The following is a 17,769-nucleotide window of genomic DNA, read 5'->3' as shown; positions in this document are numbered from 1 at the left end:
TGAGATGGTACAGGAGAGCCATTCTGGCTAGGAGCCATTGATAACCCTGTTCTCCATGAATTTGTCCAGTTCTCTTAAAGCCATCTAGGTTGACGACCATCACCACCTCCATAGTTTAACAAATGTGCTGTCTGAAGGACTTTCCTTTTTTTGGTTAAGTCACTGATTAAATGCCTGTGGGCTGACAGAAGAAGGGGTGCAGTGAAGTGCTTGGGTTTTGTCTTCGGCCTGCCTGCTCAAAGTGTGGCTGCGGCAGCCAATTTCTATAAAACGTTTGCAGCGCCGGCTTGGGTATCCTTGATGTGCAATCTCTTGTCTGGCTGACTCTCATGCCCACTTGGTGGCCGCGAATCCTCTTTTTAGTTCATTAAGGAAAAAAAAACATTGCACAGGAAGATGCCCAAATTAATCCATCTTAAACTTTATTTGCTATGCAGAGTTGCCAGGCAGAAAACGGATTGTTAAAGGAATACTTGCTCTGAAGTTGCAAAAAACAAGAACTAAAGCTGCAATCCTAACATCACTTACCTGTTGAATACAGTAGGATTCATTTCTGAGTAGCCATGGTTCGATAGTGCTGTCATCTCTTACAGAAAAGGGGGCAGAAATTAAGTAGGGAGAGGCACATAAAGGATCTGGTCTGTTGCTGATGGGGCAGCCCAAACTCTTCCACTGATATTTGAACTTCTAGGCTCCCATCCTCTTCCAGGGTACAGCTTTGTGAAGTAGTTGCAGTAACACAGCAGCTGAAAGGAACAGCTTTTCAAACCCAGATGGCTTTAAACTGGTATTTCTACTTCAGATGTATTTTCCTTTTCTAAAAGGTCCAGTTGAAAGGAAATCCAGACAGCTGGAGGCAGCTCTAGAACCTCATTTGCAGAGCGAATCTAGCAACTTGAACCTGGGCCAAGAGGGAGATTTCATTCATACGGCCTTTAAGGCAGAGCTTGGACGTGCCCAGTGTAGCTTCAAACCATTGTTTACCTATGAAACTCACCGGGTTGCCAACCTTTTCAGGCCCTGGAGTAGGTTTAATTTCGAAGCAAGTGACCATGGGCACCACTGCCTGTGGTCACTTCCTGACCTCCCTCTGAAAGAGAGGCAATGCTTGCACACATTTTGGTTCTCCGGGGGTATAAGTCAGGACTTCCGGTGCTTTCTGCCATAATGGAGGCAGATCCCCTGCTAGCGGAGACCAATTGAGGACCATAAATAAGGACAAATGAGGGTAATTGTCCTTGCAATCCCCACTCCCAGGGGCAAGTTCCACTCGCAGATCGTCTGATACCTGGCTCTCGTCCCGATACAAAGGACGGAAGGTAGGAAGCGCTGAGTGTAAAGCAATCTGCTTATCAGCAACCCTCCAATGCAGCCATTATGAGCAGAGGTTCTTCTGTATTTTTAGAAAGAAACGATCTAATTTACAGATGTGTGATGGACTAAAGGGACAAGATATTCTGAACAGAGTGGTACATCGGGTTAAGAACTTACCGTATTTTTCGCTCTATAAGACATACTTTTTCCCTCCTAAAAAGTAGGGGGAAATGTGTGCGCGTCTTATGGAGCGAATGCAGGCTGCGCAGCTATCCCAGAAGCCAGACCAGCAAGAGGGATCACTGCTTTCGCTGCGCAGCGATCCCTCTTGCTGGTCTGGCTTCTGGGATTCAGAATATTTTTTTTTTCTTGTTTTCCTCCTCCAAAAACTAGGTGCGTCTTATAGAGCGAAAAATACGGTGATTCGTTCTGGAGGTCCGTTCTTAACCTGAAGCACCACTTTAGCTAATGGGACCTCCCACTGCTGCCGCACCGCTGCTGCACAATTTCTGTTTTCATCCTGAAGCAAAGTTCTTAACCCGAGGTACTATTTCTGGGTTAGCAGAGTCTGTAACCTGAAACGTATGTAACCTGAAGCGAATGTAACCCGAGGTACTACTGTAATCAGAATTGCTCTGCACCTTGAAAAGTACAGAGCGCTGAAAGAAATGTTGCCTTTTCCAACTTCATCTTTGAGCTCTGTGTACTTTAAAGGTGAAGTAAGTCAGCAGCCCATGACTAAGGGGGCAGTGATGTGGGGATCAGAGGCTTCATAGATGCCAGGGGAAGATGGCAAAGGTACCAACTGCTCCAGGAGTGCCACGCTGGCTCCCCCTGCACTACAGCAATGGGAAATTATCAAGGCATATAATCAAGGCACACAGAACCAACCATATGGGAAACTAGTTATCTACAGTGTCCGAGAAGGGAGGGTAGATTTTTCCATGCCCACCTAGAATTCTGTCAAGCTATAAAAGGCATGGCAGACGGCCATCTGCACTTGGCCTGTCCTACATCACAGGGTTGGTGTGAAGGTGATATACTGCTCAGAGAACACTGGGCAAAAGGTGCCAGGACAAGAGTAAGCCTGGTTGTCCTGTCACTCCCTTCTTTCTGGTAGCGCTGAGATCTGAAGCAGCTCTCAAAAGGCCCTTGCAATCCGGGGTTTACCATCCCTTGCAAACTGCTCTGTGAAAGGGGCACATGAAACACGACAGTATTTGGCAGACAGTTACTACAGAATGTATTTTATTAAACAGCACAAGTTGGGGGGAAAAGATGCAACAGTGTTGGGATAGCCCATGTTTATTTTCTGTTAATAAAAGTCCATTCAAGAAAAGTTGATTTTCTTCTTTTTTTAAAAAAAGGATCTTCTAACAGCTTTTCTGCCTCTACGGGCAGCACAGAAAGAGAATAATTTATTACAGGAATGCAGAGGTGGAGCTGGGGGCGTTTGTGGGCGAGGGGGCTGAACGCCCAGCTCCGGTTGTGTGGAAGAAAAGGCAGGGTGGGCTGCCGGGCCCCCAGCTGCCACAGAAGACAGCTGACCGAGAGGAGGGAAAACGAAAGAGGCATGCAGGACTGGAGGTCCCGGGAGTGCCTTGGAGGCAGGAGGTGGCGAGAGGGTGAGTTGACTCACGGAATGAGCTGCCAAGACTCTTAACCGACGGAAGCCAAGATGACGTCCACGGGAGTTTCCTCTGTGCTCCGGACAGTCACCTGCATAGTCACGCCATCTCCCAGAGCGAGCCTGGACCTCACCAGCACATCCGAGCCGCCTCTGTACACACCTGGAGGCAGACAAGGAGAGTCACTGAGGTGGCACGCGGCCGCAACGGCTCAGGCCTGCTCACATCCTTTCTTGCAGAAATGCTAACAAGTTGCAGTCGTCCAGGCAAGGAAGGAAGGGGATGTTGTGGAGTGATTCAGAGCAGGGATGGGGAACTTCTTGCTTCCAGAAATGCCTGGTCTTGCATCCGCCCCCGGCCAGCAGGGCCAGTGGGAGTTGGGAATCTAGTTACATCGCGATGGTCAAAGATGCCTTATCTCCTTTACAATCCCTGCCCGTAAGCTCAGACTATTTGTTTTAAAAGAAGGAGTAAGGAAGTGTGGGGAAAGAAGCAAATTCTGATGCCAACTCTTAAAAGTTGCACAGTTCTTCTAGACAGCTGCTGAGATAACAGCAGTTTCCTATGCTGCGCTGTCTAACTACAGCCAGATTCTGAGATCTGGTTCTGTATTTAGGGTAAAAATCTGTTCTGCACCTACAAAAACCAAGGCAATTGACTCACAACCCACAGCCAAAAACACTTAGCCTAACTATTAGAGAAGCACTTTGTTAACTAGTTATATAACCCTTGGGCTGTTGGTTCTGAAGGCCTTTAAAGAGCAGCCTAGACAAGCATTTGGGCAGAAGTGATCTCAGCAGCTTTTAAAGCCACATCTAACTCTACGCTGAGTGATGCCTATCGCTGGATGAGAATGAATGCTGTTCCTGAGAGGAGAATAATAATAATAATAATAATAATAATAATAATAATAATAATAATAATAATTATTATTATTATTATTATTATTATTATTATTTATACCCCATCCTCCCCAGCCAGAGCCGGGCTCAGGACGGCTAACAACAGTAAAATTACAGTAAAAACATAATGGGGGGGGAACCAATTTAAAATACTGGTTAAAATACAATCTAAAATGCAGCCTCATCAAAACCATAAGGGGAGGGAAACATAAGGGTCAGACCGAGCCCAAACCAAAGGCCAGGCAGAACATCTGTCTTGCAGGCCCTGTGGAAAGATGTCAAGTCCCGCAGGGCCCTAGTCTCTTGCTTAAGGTCCTCCACGGACAACTCCAGTGCCATTAACTCTCTCGGGGTGGCACCATTTCAGCCACAGGTTGCCCAGACACCACTGAACCTCCCCCCCGCCCCATGGTTGATTCTTACCGGCTAGATACAGCGTGTGCGAATTCTTGTTCTCGGGCACTTTGTCGGATCTCTCGCACGGCTGCATGCCCAGGAACTTCACAATGTTGCTGACAGCTTCTGCATTCAGAGGAGGTTTTGAGAAGACCTGGGGTTAGTCCTGCGTTGTCTTGGCTGTGTGGTCAGATCCAAAGGGGATCTTTCAAAGTAGCAGCTAGTCACCCCAGGATCCTAGGAAGCCGTCTTAGACAAGGGTCAGGCAACTGTCCATCTAGCTCAACACTGTCTACACCAGGATTTCCCAAACTTGGGTTTCCAGCTGTTTTGGACTACAATTCCCATCATCCCTGGCCACTGGTCCTGCTCGCTAGGGATGATGGGAGTTGTAGTCCAAAAACTTCTGGAAACCCAAGTTTGGGAAACCCTGCTGTATACTGACTGGCAGCAGCTCTCCAGGACTTCAGACAAGGGTATCACCCAGCCCTAGCTGGAGAGACGAGATTGAACCAGGGTCTTTTTCATACAAGGCAGGTGCTCAGCCACTGAGTTAGACCTCTTGCCTCTAGCTATTTTGTTAAGTGGGGAAGTCAGAGTTGCTTCTGACAACTGGAGATCTAGAACAGGCTTCCTCAACCTCGACCCTCCAAATGTTCTTGGCCTACACCTCCCATGATCCCTAGCTAGCACGACCAGTGGTCAGGGATGATGGGAATTGTACAGTGGTACCTCGGGTTAATGGGATGCAGGTGGCGCTGTGGGTTAAACCACAGAGCCTAGGGCTTGCCAATCAGAAGGTTGGCGGTTCGAATCCCTGCGAAGGGGTGAGCTCCCGTTGCTCGGTCCCTGCGCCTGCCAACCTAGCAGTTCGAAAGCATGTCCAAGTAGATAAATAGGTACCGTTCTGGCGGGAAGGTAAACGGCGTTTCTGTGCGCTGCTCTGGTTCGCCAGAAGCGGCTTAGTCATGCTGGCCACATGACCCGGAAGCTGTACGCCGGCTCCCTCGGCCAATAAAGCGAGATGAGCGCTGCAACCCCAGAGTCAGTCACAGCTAGACCTAATGGTCAGGGGTCCCTTTACCTTGGGTTAAGAACTTAATTCGTCCCGGAGGTCCGTTCTTAACCTGAAACTGTTCTTACCCTGAGGTACCACTTTAGCTAATGGGGCCTCCCGCTGCTGCCACTGCGCAATTTCTGTTCTCATCCTGAAGTTCTTAACCCAAGGTATTACTTCCAGGTTAGCGGAGTCTGTAACCTGAAGCGTCTGTAACCCGAGGTACCACTGTAGTCTCAAAACATCTGGAAGGCTGAGGTTGAGGAAGCCTGATCAAGAATAACCTTTCTTGTTCTCTAAGCTAAAAGAACAGCCTTGCATTTTCTTGAATCTTCCATACTGGGACCATATACCCTGTTCTTGGAGCAGAAGCTAAAAAGTTGTCTTGTTTAGAAGACACTCAGGAGCCTGGGAATGTTTTTTCTAAAATTGGTTTTAACATGCAATCTTAGGCCTCACGTCTTCTCTGGGAAAAAGCTGCCGTATCTCACCGTCCAGGGTTTTGATAGTGCTGAGAGCAAAGGTCTCTTCTTTCTCATAGTCATCTCCAACTTCCTCCCAGGCAGCTGCAAAGTTAGGCTTCAAGACCTTCTGGAGGTGGTCGGAGAGAGTCAGCTCCAGGTCTTCCAGCTGGCAGAGAAAAGGAGGTTAGTCCTCAGGGTGGAGAAACGCCCTCAAGATGCAAAGGAGGGCAAGCTCACACCTGTCGGCCTGTTGCAAAGATGGATACAGCACTTGGCCTCAGTGTGATCCGCTGGCAGCCTTCAGGCCGAATAATAATAATAATAATAATAATAATAATAATAATAATAATAATAATAATTTTATTTATACCCCGCCCTTCCCAGTTCAAAACCCGGGCTCAGGGTGGCTAACAACAAATTTAAAACAATTATAAAAACAGCATAAAATACAGCATAAAAACATGAATAACAATAAAATTCAAAAATCAATTAGATAATCCCCAGGGCTAGCTGGCTGAATTGATCCTACTTGGGCCAGCGAGGAGGCCAGGGGAGAATTAGCTGTGGGGTCTCAGAGCGGGTGATCTTCAAAAAAGGGGAGGGGAAGGGAAGAGAAGGGAAGGGAAATAAAAGATCAGGCTGAATTCAAATTAAGGCCAGGCGGAATAGCTCTGTCTTACAGGCCCGGCAAAAGGAGGTTAATTCCTGAAGGGCCCTAGTCTCATGGGACAGAGCATTCCACCAGATCGGAGCCATCACTGAAAAGGCCCTGGCCCTGGTGGAGGCTAGTCTGGCTTCCTTAGGGCCCGGGACCTCTAAACTATGGTTGTTCATGGACCTTAAGGTCCTCTGTGGGGCAGACCAGGAGAGGCAGTCCCGTAGATACGAGGGCCCTAAGCCACAAAGGGCTTTAAAGGTCAAAACCAGCACCTTAAACCTGACCCTATACTCCACCGGGAGCCAGTGCAACTGGTAAAGCACTGGGTGAATATACTCCCATGGCAGGGACCCTGTGAGGAGCCTCGCTGCAGCATTCTGCACCCGCTGGAGTTTATGGGACAGTTTCAAGGGCAGCCTCGCGTAGAGCGAATCACAGTAGTCAAGCCTGGAGGTGACTGTCGCATGGATCACTGTGGCCAGGTCGGGGCGGGAAAGGTTAGTGGTGTCAGCAACCCCAAGTCGCCAAAGAAGGGGCTCCTTACATACCTGCCCCACACATTCCTCCTCCCCTCTCCTACCACTGGCATGAAATCTGCTTCCTCTGGAAATGAGGAAGCCACGCGATGGCTGGCCAAGGTGGGAGCAAGACTGGCAAGGATGAGCCCAAAAACAGCTCTTTGATACTGGCCTCCATATGTGTTCAATGGCCACAGATGCAGGTTATCCAGAATGACAGGATTTTGACAGAAAAGATAAAATCCCAATGTGCTCTCAAACTACGGTGCTGATTAATATTCTACAGCATGTGGGAAATGGGGGTTATTGTTCTGCTGTTTTAATTGTGTTTTTATCTTGAATCTTATTTTGCGAACCACCTAAGATCGTATGATGAAGGGCATCATCATCATCAGTGCTTTTTTCTGGGGGGGGACACAGGGGTACACATACCCCTAAACATTTTGTGAATCTTTGTATTTTTGTCCATTTACTGTATTGTTCCCGATTTGAACTATAAAATGGTGATTTTCTTGAGGTAAAATGAGAGTACCCCTAAACATTTTTTAAGAAAAAAAGCACTAATAATGATGATATTTATACACTTTTCTGCATTGCTGAGTGAAAGCAGCGTGCAATTATACACTTAAAAATCAGACTACTATTGTGTGTGTGTTTTCTTATTTTAAAAACAGTTGGGGGCATCAAAGACAGATTTTTATGCAAATCTCCAGGGTGGAAATGAGCCTGTTCCTCCTCCTGTTCAGCTCTTCCTACAGAACATTTGCCCTGGGCTCGCTTACCACATATTCATCGTCGTAGCCGTCCTCGTCCGGCACCCCAGTGTGAGGGTCGCAGTCTCGCACAGTGAACTTCATAGTGCAGCTAAAAGTGCAGGCGACTGGGGCGAGGGAGAAAGGAGTCCATGTTAAGAGGGAGAGCTGCTCCAAGCAAAACCCGAAGCCGGGAAGGAAAACAGCCCAGCCTCCGAGTGGCAAATGCCGAGGACAGACAGCCGAGGAATTAAAACCCAGGCACATCCCGGGGGGAAAAAAAGCAACATACCTGAAAAAGCAACATACCTGCCGTGGGGTCGTCTAGGGGCAGCCGGACAAGGGTGTAGCACATGCCTGGCTGGTTGTAGGAGAGGATGGGAGCAGGGATGCAGCGGAGCACATCGTAGGCGTCGGAAGGCTCCATCTGCACCGTCACCTTCTCCAGTAACTGGTCGTTGAGGGTGTTTGTGCAGTCGAACTAGAGAGAGAGGGGAGAAGCAAACTGAGGGTTGCTTGTGGCCTGGATCTCTCTTCTGCTGCCCTTTCTCCAGGGCTCACGCAAAGCACACTCCGCCAACCTTCTCCAATCTGGTGCCCGCCAGATGTTTCAGCCCGAGCAAGCATGGCCACAGGGCTTGTCAGAAGTGTGGATCAAAACATCTGGGGGAGGCAGATGTTTTAAACACTTGCTGAAAACGTTTATGTTCTGCCAGGCCTGTGAGGGCAACTAAGATTCCTGCATGGAAGAGGGTTGAACTAGATGGTCCTTGCGATCCCTTCCAACTCTACAATTCTAGGGTTCTATAAAAGTACATCCCACCCACCGACAATGGTCTACTGAGGTTTGCTTTTAATTTCATTTTGTGTTTAATTTTTTGTGATTTTATTGTCTGCGTTTTTATATTGTTATAAACTGCTGTGAGATGTACCGTATTTTTCGCTCCATAAGACGCGCCTAGTTTTTAGAGGAGGAAAACAAGAAAAGCCAGCAAGAGCCGCAGACACCCTCGCTTGCTGGCTTTTCTGGGAGGTGGTAGAAGGGACTGATGGGCTGCCCTCCGTCCTTTCTCCCACCTCCCTGAAAAGCCAGAGCAAGCTGCGAAGCTATCGCTGAAGCCAGCAGACCAAGAGGCGCTGCGCAGCTCTCACTCTTGCTGTTCTGGCTTCAGCGATAGCTGTGCAGCTTGCATTCGCTTGATAAGACGCCCACACATTTCCCCTTACTTTTTAGGAGGAAAAAAGTGCATCTTATGGAGCAAAAAATGTGGCATTTTATGATACAGCGGTATATATATATATATTTATAAATCAATAAATACACTGGCTGACAGCTGCTTTTGAGGATTTGGGGCAGGGGTTCTTTCTCAGCCCTGCTGGGAAAATGCATTCAGAAGAGCTCTGGCCCTTCTCCACAGCGGACACAGTGCTCCAAAGGCATGAAGTGATAACTTCAGGGGTTGGCAGTTGGTAGTGGCCCATGACGCTTGTCTAACCGGCCTATGGCACCCCCTGCCACCCGCTCTTACTGGTGCGGCGCAGGGACCGACTTCTGGGTTGATGCCACCTGTGCGCATGTGCACGGGCGCTCCTCCGACCCAGATGTGCGCCGGAAATAGCGTGTGTGCACACGTACGGGATGAAGAAGCGCCCATGCGCACAAGCTATTTCTGGCGCACTTCCGGGATGGAGGAGCGCCGGAAATAGTGTGTGTGCATGGGCGCTCCTCCGACCCAGGAAGAGTGCGCGAGCACACACACTCCGACCCATCCCCTGACCGACAGAGCGTTGACTGGCCCATCCTCAGATAAGGTTGCTGACCTCTGTAATAACTACTACAGAGTCAGGGATCTTTTGTCACCTCAGACTGAAGTGCATCCTCATTGTTGTCATAAGCCCAATCGTGTTTTCCTCCGTAAAAGTAACATCATTTTTTAAACGTAAAGGGACCCCTAACCATTAGGTCCAGTCGTGGCCGACTTTGGGGTTGAGGCGCTCATCTCGCTTTACTGGCCGAGGGAGCCGGCAGACAGCTTCCGGGTCATGTGGCCAGCATGACTAAGCCGCTTCTGGTGAACCAGAGCAGCGCACGGAAACGCCGTTTACCTTCCCGCCGGAGTGCTACCTATTTATCTACTTGCACTTTGACGTGCTTTCGAACTGCTAGGCGGGCAGGAGCTGGGACCAAGCAACGGGCGCTCACCCCGTCGCGGGGTTTCGAACCTGCGTCTCTTAACATCATTTTTTAAATCCCCCTAAAAACCCCGTGGGGGACGCGGGTGGTGTTGTGGGTTAAACCACAGAGCCTAGGGCTTGCCGATCAAAAGGTCGGCGGTTCGAATCCCCGCGACGGGGTGAGCTCCCGTTGCTCGGTCCCTGCTCCTGCCAACCTAGCAGTTCGAAAGCACGTCCAAGTGCAAGTAGATAAATAGGTACTGCTCCGGTGGGAAGGTAAATGGCGTTTCCGTGCACTGCTCTGGTTCGCCAGAAGCGGCTTAGTCATGCTGGCCACATGACCCGGAAGCTGTACGCCGGCTCCCTCAGCCAATAAAGTGAGATGAGCGCCGCAACCCCAGAGTCAGCCACGACTGGACCTAACGGTCAGGGGCCCCTTTACCTTTACCTAAAAACCCCGTGAGGTACATTACAGTGCGAGCGCATGACTGCCCAAAGCCTGCCAGAAAGAGCTTCAAGCTGAGCAAGGAAGTGAGTGAAGGTCTTCTGAATCAGAGTTCAGCACTTTTACTACAGTGGCTTACTGAAGGTTGACTACAAAGAAGCACCAACAATTCCTTTCCAGGGCATGTGGCATGGACAGGGTTTAACTTTCACCTAACATCCTCTGTGGCCTCTGCCAACAACGCTATGGCTTCTTGTACCTGGAAGACAATGTGATTTGAGAAGACGTGCTTGATGCAGCGGACAAAATACTCCGTCTCGGCCTCGGTCAGCTGCACTGGATCGGATGACTTGAAGAGAGGGCCCAAATTCTTGAACTCCGGAATGGCAGCCAGTTGTTCTAAAGGGGAAGAAACAGACTCAGCTTACAGGGAGACAACATGTTCTCTCCCTCCAGCCACCTTGCAAACTGCCATGGCAAATGCAGTTAAAACACAGCCTTCTGCAGCTCTCCAAGTTTTAAGAGGGCGGCTCTGGGGTCTTTTATTACCTTGGAATATGTCCTGCCGTGAAGGAGCCATTTTTTCGGGCTTGTTGGCCACCAGGGCAATCTCTGAAATGAGAAACAGCCATTAAAATTTCCAGCCAAGGTAATGAACTCTGAAAGATGCTGGATTGAACTTATGTGGTCTCTAGCTGTTATGATAAAAATAACTGGGATTAAAATTGTTTAAGTCATAAAATTTAAAAAGTTGATTGGAATATAAGGTGTTAGTTAAAAGGAATGTTAAGAGATTAGGATTTGCTGGATTAACAATTTGAACTAGAAAACAAGAAGGGGAGGTATGAGGAAGTCAAAGAAACAAGTTATTGAAAAACTGTTATTGAAATTGATTTGTTTTTAATATTTTTCTTTTTCTTTTTGTGTTTGTATAAAATTGGAAAATTCAATAAATATTTATAAAAAAAATAAAAAATAAAATTTCCAGCCAAGGTGTCCAAGACAAATCCATAACACAAGAGGTGAACACATTGGCATGACTGCAGACCAGAAAAATTGTCCTGATGCGAGTAGCGCTGTGGGTTAAACCACTGAGCCTAGGACTTGCTGATCAGAAGGTTGGCGGTTCGAATCCCCACAATGGGGTGAGCTCCCGTTGCTCGGTCCCTGCTCCTACGCACCTAGCAGTTCAAAAGCACATCAAAGTGCAAGTCCGGTGGGAAGGTAAACGGCATTTCCGTGAGCTGCTCTGGTTCAACAGAAGCAGCTTAGTCATGCTGGTCACATGACCTGGAAGCCGTACGCCGGATCCCTCAGCCAGTAAAGCGAGATGAGCGCCGCAACCCCAGAGTCGTCCGCGACTGGACCTAATGGTCAGGGGTCCCTTTACCTTTACCTATCACACACACTGCAGCTTATTTTACTACGCACCAGGGAAGGCCTTTTGCAGGCTCATGTGGGCGTCCGGGAGCCACTCTGGCGACTCCAGGCACAACATGCAAAAAATCTACCCGAGACCCATGGCATGTACAAAGTTCCAAACTGTGCCTGCCACAGGCTCCAGGCAGGAATTGGGTTAAAATTGCTTAAAACACACGGTGTTTTAACACGGGATAGCTTTCTCCAAAAGAACATGGAAAATATATTGTATGTATCCATTGTGACTGGATACAGCTCTGGTGGAGAGCCCTCCAGACTCATTCCTGCTTCTGTCTGCCACTTCAGAGGCCATAAAGAGGGGAGGAAGCAGCCGTGCCAACAGGCTAAAAAATAGCTTCTATCCGTGAGCTGTTGAACGAAAAATAACAGCGAAATTGACTTGTGCGGTGGTGTGTTGTTTGATAAGAGATTGAGTGTTTGGGGGGGAGGGAGGCTTATTTATTTCATTGTACACAGGTTGTACAATGACAATAAAGGTATTATTATTATTATTATTATTATTATTATTATTATTATTTATTATTATTACTACTACTTAGGCAACCCTCCATTCTGCCTGGAGATGAGCTGCAACAGAGAGTCTTTGCTGTGTGCATGAAGCTCCATTTGTACAAAAAACTACCTTTTATAAGCTGCTTTGGGATGGCTTGGCCTTGAAAGGCAGTACATAAGTACTTAACAGAACAGAACAGAACAGAACAGAATATTATCATCAGAACCTGTACAGACCGTTACAGTGGTACCTTGGTTCCTGAACGGCTTAGTTGATGAACAAATCAGCTCCTGAACATCACAAACTTGGAAGTAAGTATTTTTCGGAAGCCGAACATCCGTTTCAACTGTAGGCATTGTTTCTGGGGCCAATCAGCCAATCAGAAGCAGCGCCTTGGTTTGCGAACGTTTTGGAAGCTGAACAGACTTCCATAATGGATTGAGTTCGAGAACCGAGGTACCACTGTATTCCGCAAGATTAACCGTGGTCAGATTATGTATCTAGATATACCAAACATCTGGCTGTGTACCCGATAAACGCTCAAGATGTGGAAAGCTCACAGCATCTCTCAAGGATGCTGTTCTTGGATGTCCCCATCATGCCACTTGGAACCCAGGTGGGCACTGCACGCAGTTAAGGCAGTGGTTAGCGGAGTTTGTAACCCGAAACGTCTGTAACTCGGGGTGTACCATTGTATAGTTCAAGCTATGGTTTTCCCAGTAGTGATGTATGGAAGTGAGAGCTGGACCATAAAGAAGGCTGATCGCCAAAGAATCGATGCTTTTGAATTCTGGTGCTGGAGGAGACTCTTGAGAGTCCCATGGACTGCAAGAAGATCAAACCTCTCCATTCTGAAGGAAATCAGCCCTGAGTGCTCACTGGAAGGACAGATCCTGAAGCTGAGGCTCCAAGACTTTGGCCACCTCATGAGAAGAGAAGACTCCCTGGAAAAGACCCTGATGTTGGGAAAGATGGAGGGCACAAGCAGAAGGGGATGACAGAGGACGAGATGGTTGGACAGTGTTCTCAAAGCTACCAGCATGAGTTTGACCAAACTGCGGGAAGCAGTGGAAGACAGGAGTGCCTGGCGTGCTCTGGTCCATGGGGTCACAAAGAGTCGGACACAACTAAACAATTAAACAACAACAACAAAAGGCAGTGGGGTTCCACATCTGGAGCAGAAGACCTCCCCCCTTAAGCCTGTTTTTGCCCCATTACCTGCTTTCTGCTCAAAGGTGGGGGCAGTGGCCAGAGGCACAGACCTCATGTCAAAAGGCTTCTCCGTGGGCTCCAGGGTGTACTGGTGCAGGGCCTTTTCCATGCCGGGAATGGAGACGGTCAAGCCTGCAAAGAGGGAGGGGTGAAAGCTGTTCAAGGAAGGATCACGTGGTGTTCAGAGGCCCAATTTACTGGCAGGAGCATCAAGGGTGGGGAAGGGCCAATAGACATACCCAACACCAGAGCTTTAGCCATTGTCCAGAGCAGCCCCTAGTTGTGGCAATTCCCTGGATAACCTGCAAAGGTCTCCAGTTCTTAACCAATGGCACTTCTTCCCCCCTCCCCATTCTTTCAGGACTTGCAGGTGCAGATCCGCCCTTCCCAGGTGGCACCAACCGTTAAAGATGTATGCAGCGTTCAGAGCCAGCTGCCTCTGCTGCAGCACGTTCAGGTAGAAGGTTGCTCGGTCGCGGACCTCGTCGTCGCTGTCCATCATGCACCTGCATGGCAAAGGAGGAGAGAAAGCTCTTGAAGGCTGGTGAAGGGGGGATGGCCAGTGCCAGACATCAGGAATCACAAGACAGAGAAACCAGTAGGAGAACACTTCAGTCTCCCAGGACATTCTATACAAGATCTCAAAGTAGCTGTCTTATTACAAAAGAATTTCAGAAATAGAGTGGGAAGAGAAGTTGCTGAATTGCAACTTATTACCAAACTTAAAGGGACGCGGGCGGCGCTGTGGGTTAAACCACAGAGCCTAGGACTTGCCGATCAGAACGTCGGCGGTTCGAATCCCTGCGATGGGGTGAGCTCCCGTTGCTCGGTCCCTGCTCCTGCCAACCTAGCAGTTCAAAAGCACGTCAAAGTGCAAGTAGATAAATAGGTACCGCTCCAGCGGGAAGGTAAACAGTGTTTCCGTGCGCTGCTCTGGTTCGCCAGAAGCGACTTAGTCATGCTGGCCACATGACCTGGAAGCTGTATGCCGGCTCCCTTGGCCAATAAAGCGAGATGAGCGCCGCAACCCCAGAGTCGGTCACGACTGGACCTAATGGTCAGGGCTCTCTTTTCCTTTACTTTTACCAAACTTAAAACCATGGAGAGGCCTGGTCTGAATAGAGATATTGGATTCTTATCTCATTATACATGATAAAGCTATTTTTAGCCATCTCACCCCTTGCTTTTTCCTGTAAGACCAACTGCAGTCGTTAAAAGTCATCAACAGGTTTACCACACCTATCAGCCAATCATCCATTCCCACCACCCTTCTGAGTAATACCCCTCCCCACCCTCTCACTATATATAAGGGTCTGGTGACTTCTGTTTCAGTGTATCTGAAGAAGTGCACACGAAAGCTCATACCAATAACAAAGTTAGTTGGTCTCTAAGGTGCTACTGGAAGGAATTTTTTTATTTTGTTTTAAGTGTGTGTTTCCAGGTGCTGAGGTAGTCCTTGTTTCCAAAAGAGAGAGGGGCCGGGGCCCAGGTCCACATGCAGAGCCCTGAGAACCCTGATCCTTAGTTAAGAGTAATAGGACTGTAGAGTTGGAAGGGACCCCCAAAGCCCATCTAGTCCAGCCCCTTACAATTCAGGAATCACAGCTGCATCACAGGTTCTAAGAGAGTGGGAAGGCAAACTTTGTAGTTTTGAAGAAGGGGCGTGGTGAAGGCTGGGGGAGTGGCTTGCTAAGTGGGTGTGGCTAACACACTGATGGGATGGGGCTCCACAGCTAAGCCTACTAAACTTCCAGCAAGAATCCCACCCCCTTTTTCTACACCTATACATGGAAGTGTTTTCTCCTCCCTTTTCTTACCAGCTTTCGAATTTCCACCTAGAGCTGGATATAGTTTTGCAATATTACGGCAAAGCTATAATCTTTATGGCAGCTGATTTGTTTTTTTAAAAATAAAATAAATCACAAGTGAATTAAAGGTGAATTAAGATGCCTGCTTTCTACTGCAGTTCAACTCAGCCCTGACGGATGCCCAAGAGGGCAAGCAGCCCCTTATATGGGTGTTTCCAAGATGCCACAACAGAACCCAACGCTCAAGGGGCAGGAAAGAACCTGCTTTGAAAGTCTCTTCCCTGGCTTTGAACTCACCTCTGCAAGAGCACCAAGACACTGGGAAGGAGGTTCTCATTCTGGGCCCCAAACTTTGCCAATGCACTGACGGCAGCTGCAGAAGAAAACAGAGTCTGTAGATAAAGGGAGTCTGTAGATAAAGGGAAGTTATCGCTTGCTTGGACTACTGCAATGCTCTCTATGTGGGGCTACCTTTGAAGGTGACCCGGAAACTGCAACTAATCCAGAATGCGGCAGCTAGACTGGTGACTGGGAGTGGCCGCCGAGACCATATAACACCGGTCTTGAAAAATCTACATTGGCTCTCAGTACGTTTACGAGCACAATTCAAAGTGTTGGTGCTGACCTTGAAAGCCCTAAACGGCCTTGGTACAGTACAGTGGTACCTCGGGTTAAGTACTTAATTCGTTCTGGAGGTCCGTTCTTAACCTGAAACTGTTCTTAACCTGAGGCACCACTTTAGCTAATGGGGACTCCTGCTGCCACTGTGCCGCCGGAGCACGATTTCTGTTCTCATCCTGAAGCAAAGTTCTTAACCCGAGGTACTATTTCTGGGTTAGCAGTGTCTGTAACCTGAAGCGTATGTAATCTGAAGCGTATTTAACCCGAGGTACCACTGTATACCTGAAGGAGCGTCTCCACCCCCATCATTCTGCCCGGACACTGAGGTCCAGCGCCGAGGGCCTTCTGGCGGTTCCCTCCCTGCAAGAAGCCAGGTTACAGGGAACCAGGCAGAGGGCCTTCTCTGTAGTGGCACCCGCCCTGTGGAACGCCCTCCCACCAGATGCCAAAGAGAACAACAACTACCAGACTTTTAGAAGACATCTGAAGCTTTTAATGTTTAACAGACCACTGTATTTTAATACTTTGTTGGAAGCCGCCCAGAGTGGCTGGGGAAACCCAGCCAGATGGGCAGGGTATAAATAATACATTATTATTATTATTATTATTATTATTATTATTATTATTATTAAGCAGGGAAGGGTCGTAGCTCTGAAGGAGGGCACCTGCTTTTCCTGCAGAAGGCCCCAGGCTCAATACTTGGCACATGCAGGTAGGGCTGGGAGAGACTCTCATCTAAAATGCTGGACAGCAACTGCCAGTCACTGCTGACAATATGGAGCTAGATGGACTTGGTATAAGGCAGCACACACTATTCCTGTTTATTTAAAGCAAGTTTGGGCTAGGTTGCCTCCAAGACTTCTCTCATTTGTATAAGAACATAAGAAGAGCATGCTGGATCAGGCCAATGGCCCATCGAGTCCCGCATCCTCTTGGCCGAATACCCCTAAGAACCTAGTAATCCAAATAAGATTGCCTATTCACTGGGAGTTTGCATAGGAACGTAAGAGCAGCCTGGTTGCTGGATGAGGCCAACGGCCTGTCTAGTCCAGCACCGCAAGCAGGATTTGTTTTTTGTTTTTTTTTATATAATATTTTTATTTTCCATTTAAACACAATACAACGAACATAAACATACAAAAAAACAGAAAACAAAACAAAAAACATGTATCATTTCATATCCTAATTTCATATCCCATCTTCCCCGACTTCCTCATGCTTCCCCTTTCTGTATTCCAAATTCTTATTGATTGTTCAGCAAATCTTCCCTTATTTTAATTTAAATTTAGATTATTCTTCCTTATTCTCCTTGTCTTAACCATTACTAATAGTAACCATTTACTTTCCAGTCCAACATCATTCTAACTTTCATTAACTTTGTAAACCGCAAGCAGGATTTGAGGACAAGAGCATTCTCTTCTCCTGTGGTTTCCAGCAACCGGTATTTAGAAAGATTGCTGATTTTGTCTTCCTCAAATTCTTGCTGATGCTTACCTGGATAAGTTATTATCCTGTGGTTGCTTTAGGTCTCTCCACATAGGCTTGCACACTTAATACCTTGAGGACAGCCTTTCCTCAAATAAACCAATCCGGACTCTGTGTTCATCATCCAAGGCCCTTCTTCATGTCCCTCCTTCTGGAGAGGTCCAGAGGGTGGCAACACGAGAACAGGGCCTTTTCTGCAGTGGCTCCCCATTTGTGGGATGCTCTCCCCAGGACTGCTCGCCTGCCACTTTCATTACATATCTTTAGGCGCCAGGTTTTGTTCTGTTGCTTTGGTTTTAACTATTTATTGTGTTTTTATCTTGTGAACCGCCCTGAGGTCTTTTGATGAAGGATGGTACAGTCGTAATGGTAAAGGGACCCCTGACCATTAGGTCCAGTTG

At 48.0% G+C, this 17,769-nt stretch overlaps 1 protein-coding gene and 1 long non-coding RNA gene across 3 annotated transcripts in view; one reads left to right on the top strand and one right to left on the bottom strand.

The window, feature by feature from the left end:
• On the top strand, nt 1-2,668 carry LOC310743138. The gene is made up of 2 exons (XR_014538800.1): nt 1-1,469; nt 1,943-2,668. It is a non-coding gene; the product is annotated as an uncharacterized lncRNA (long non-coding RNA).
• Nucleotides 2,546-17,769, bottom strand: part of COPG2 (COPI coat complex subunit gamma 2) — a 33,106-nt gene continuing 17,882 nt past the window's right edge. For both annotated transcript variants that reach the window (XM_083572641.1, XM_083572640.1), the window contains exons 15-24: nt 15,560-15,635; nt 13,857-13,960; nt 13,461-13,586; nt 10,859-10,921; nt 10,569-10,708; nt 7,999-8,170; nt 7,720-7,817; nt 5,789-5,927; nt 4,268-4,366; nt 2,546-3,104 (exon numbers count right to left, since the gene is read on the bottom strand). In XM_083572641.1, the coding sequence (XP_083428767.1) occupies nt 2,974-3,104; nt 4,268-4,366; nt 5,789-5,927; nt 7,720-7,817; nt 7,999-8,170; nt 10,569-10,708; nt 10,859-10,921; nt 13,461-13,586; nt 13,857-13,960; nt 15,560-15,635 (1,148 nt within the window). In that variant the 3' untranslated portion in view covers nt 2,546-2,973. The remainder of the gene's footprint in view (nt 3,105-4,267; nt 4,367-5,788; nt 5,928-7,719; nt 7,818-7,998; nt 8,171-10,568; nt 10,709-10,858; nt 10,922-13,460; nt 13,587-13,856; nt 13,961-15,559; nt 15,636-17,769) is intronic.

This window comes from Podarcis filfolensis (genome assembly GCF_964270895.1).
Source record: "Podarcis filfolensis genome assembly, chromosome: 10".
NCBI classification, from domain to species: Eukaryota; Metazoa; Chordata; class Lepidosauria; order Squamata; family Lacertidae; genus Podarcis; species Podarcis filfolensis.
This window is presented reverse-complemented; position numbering and strand designations above follow the sequence as displayed.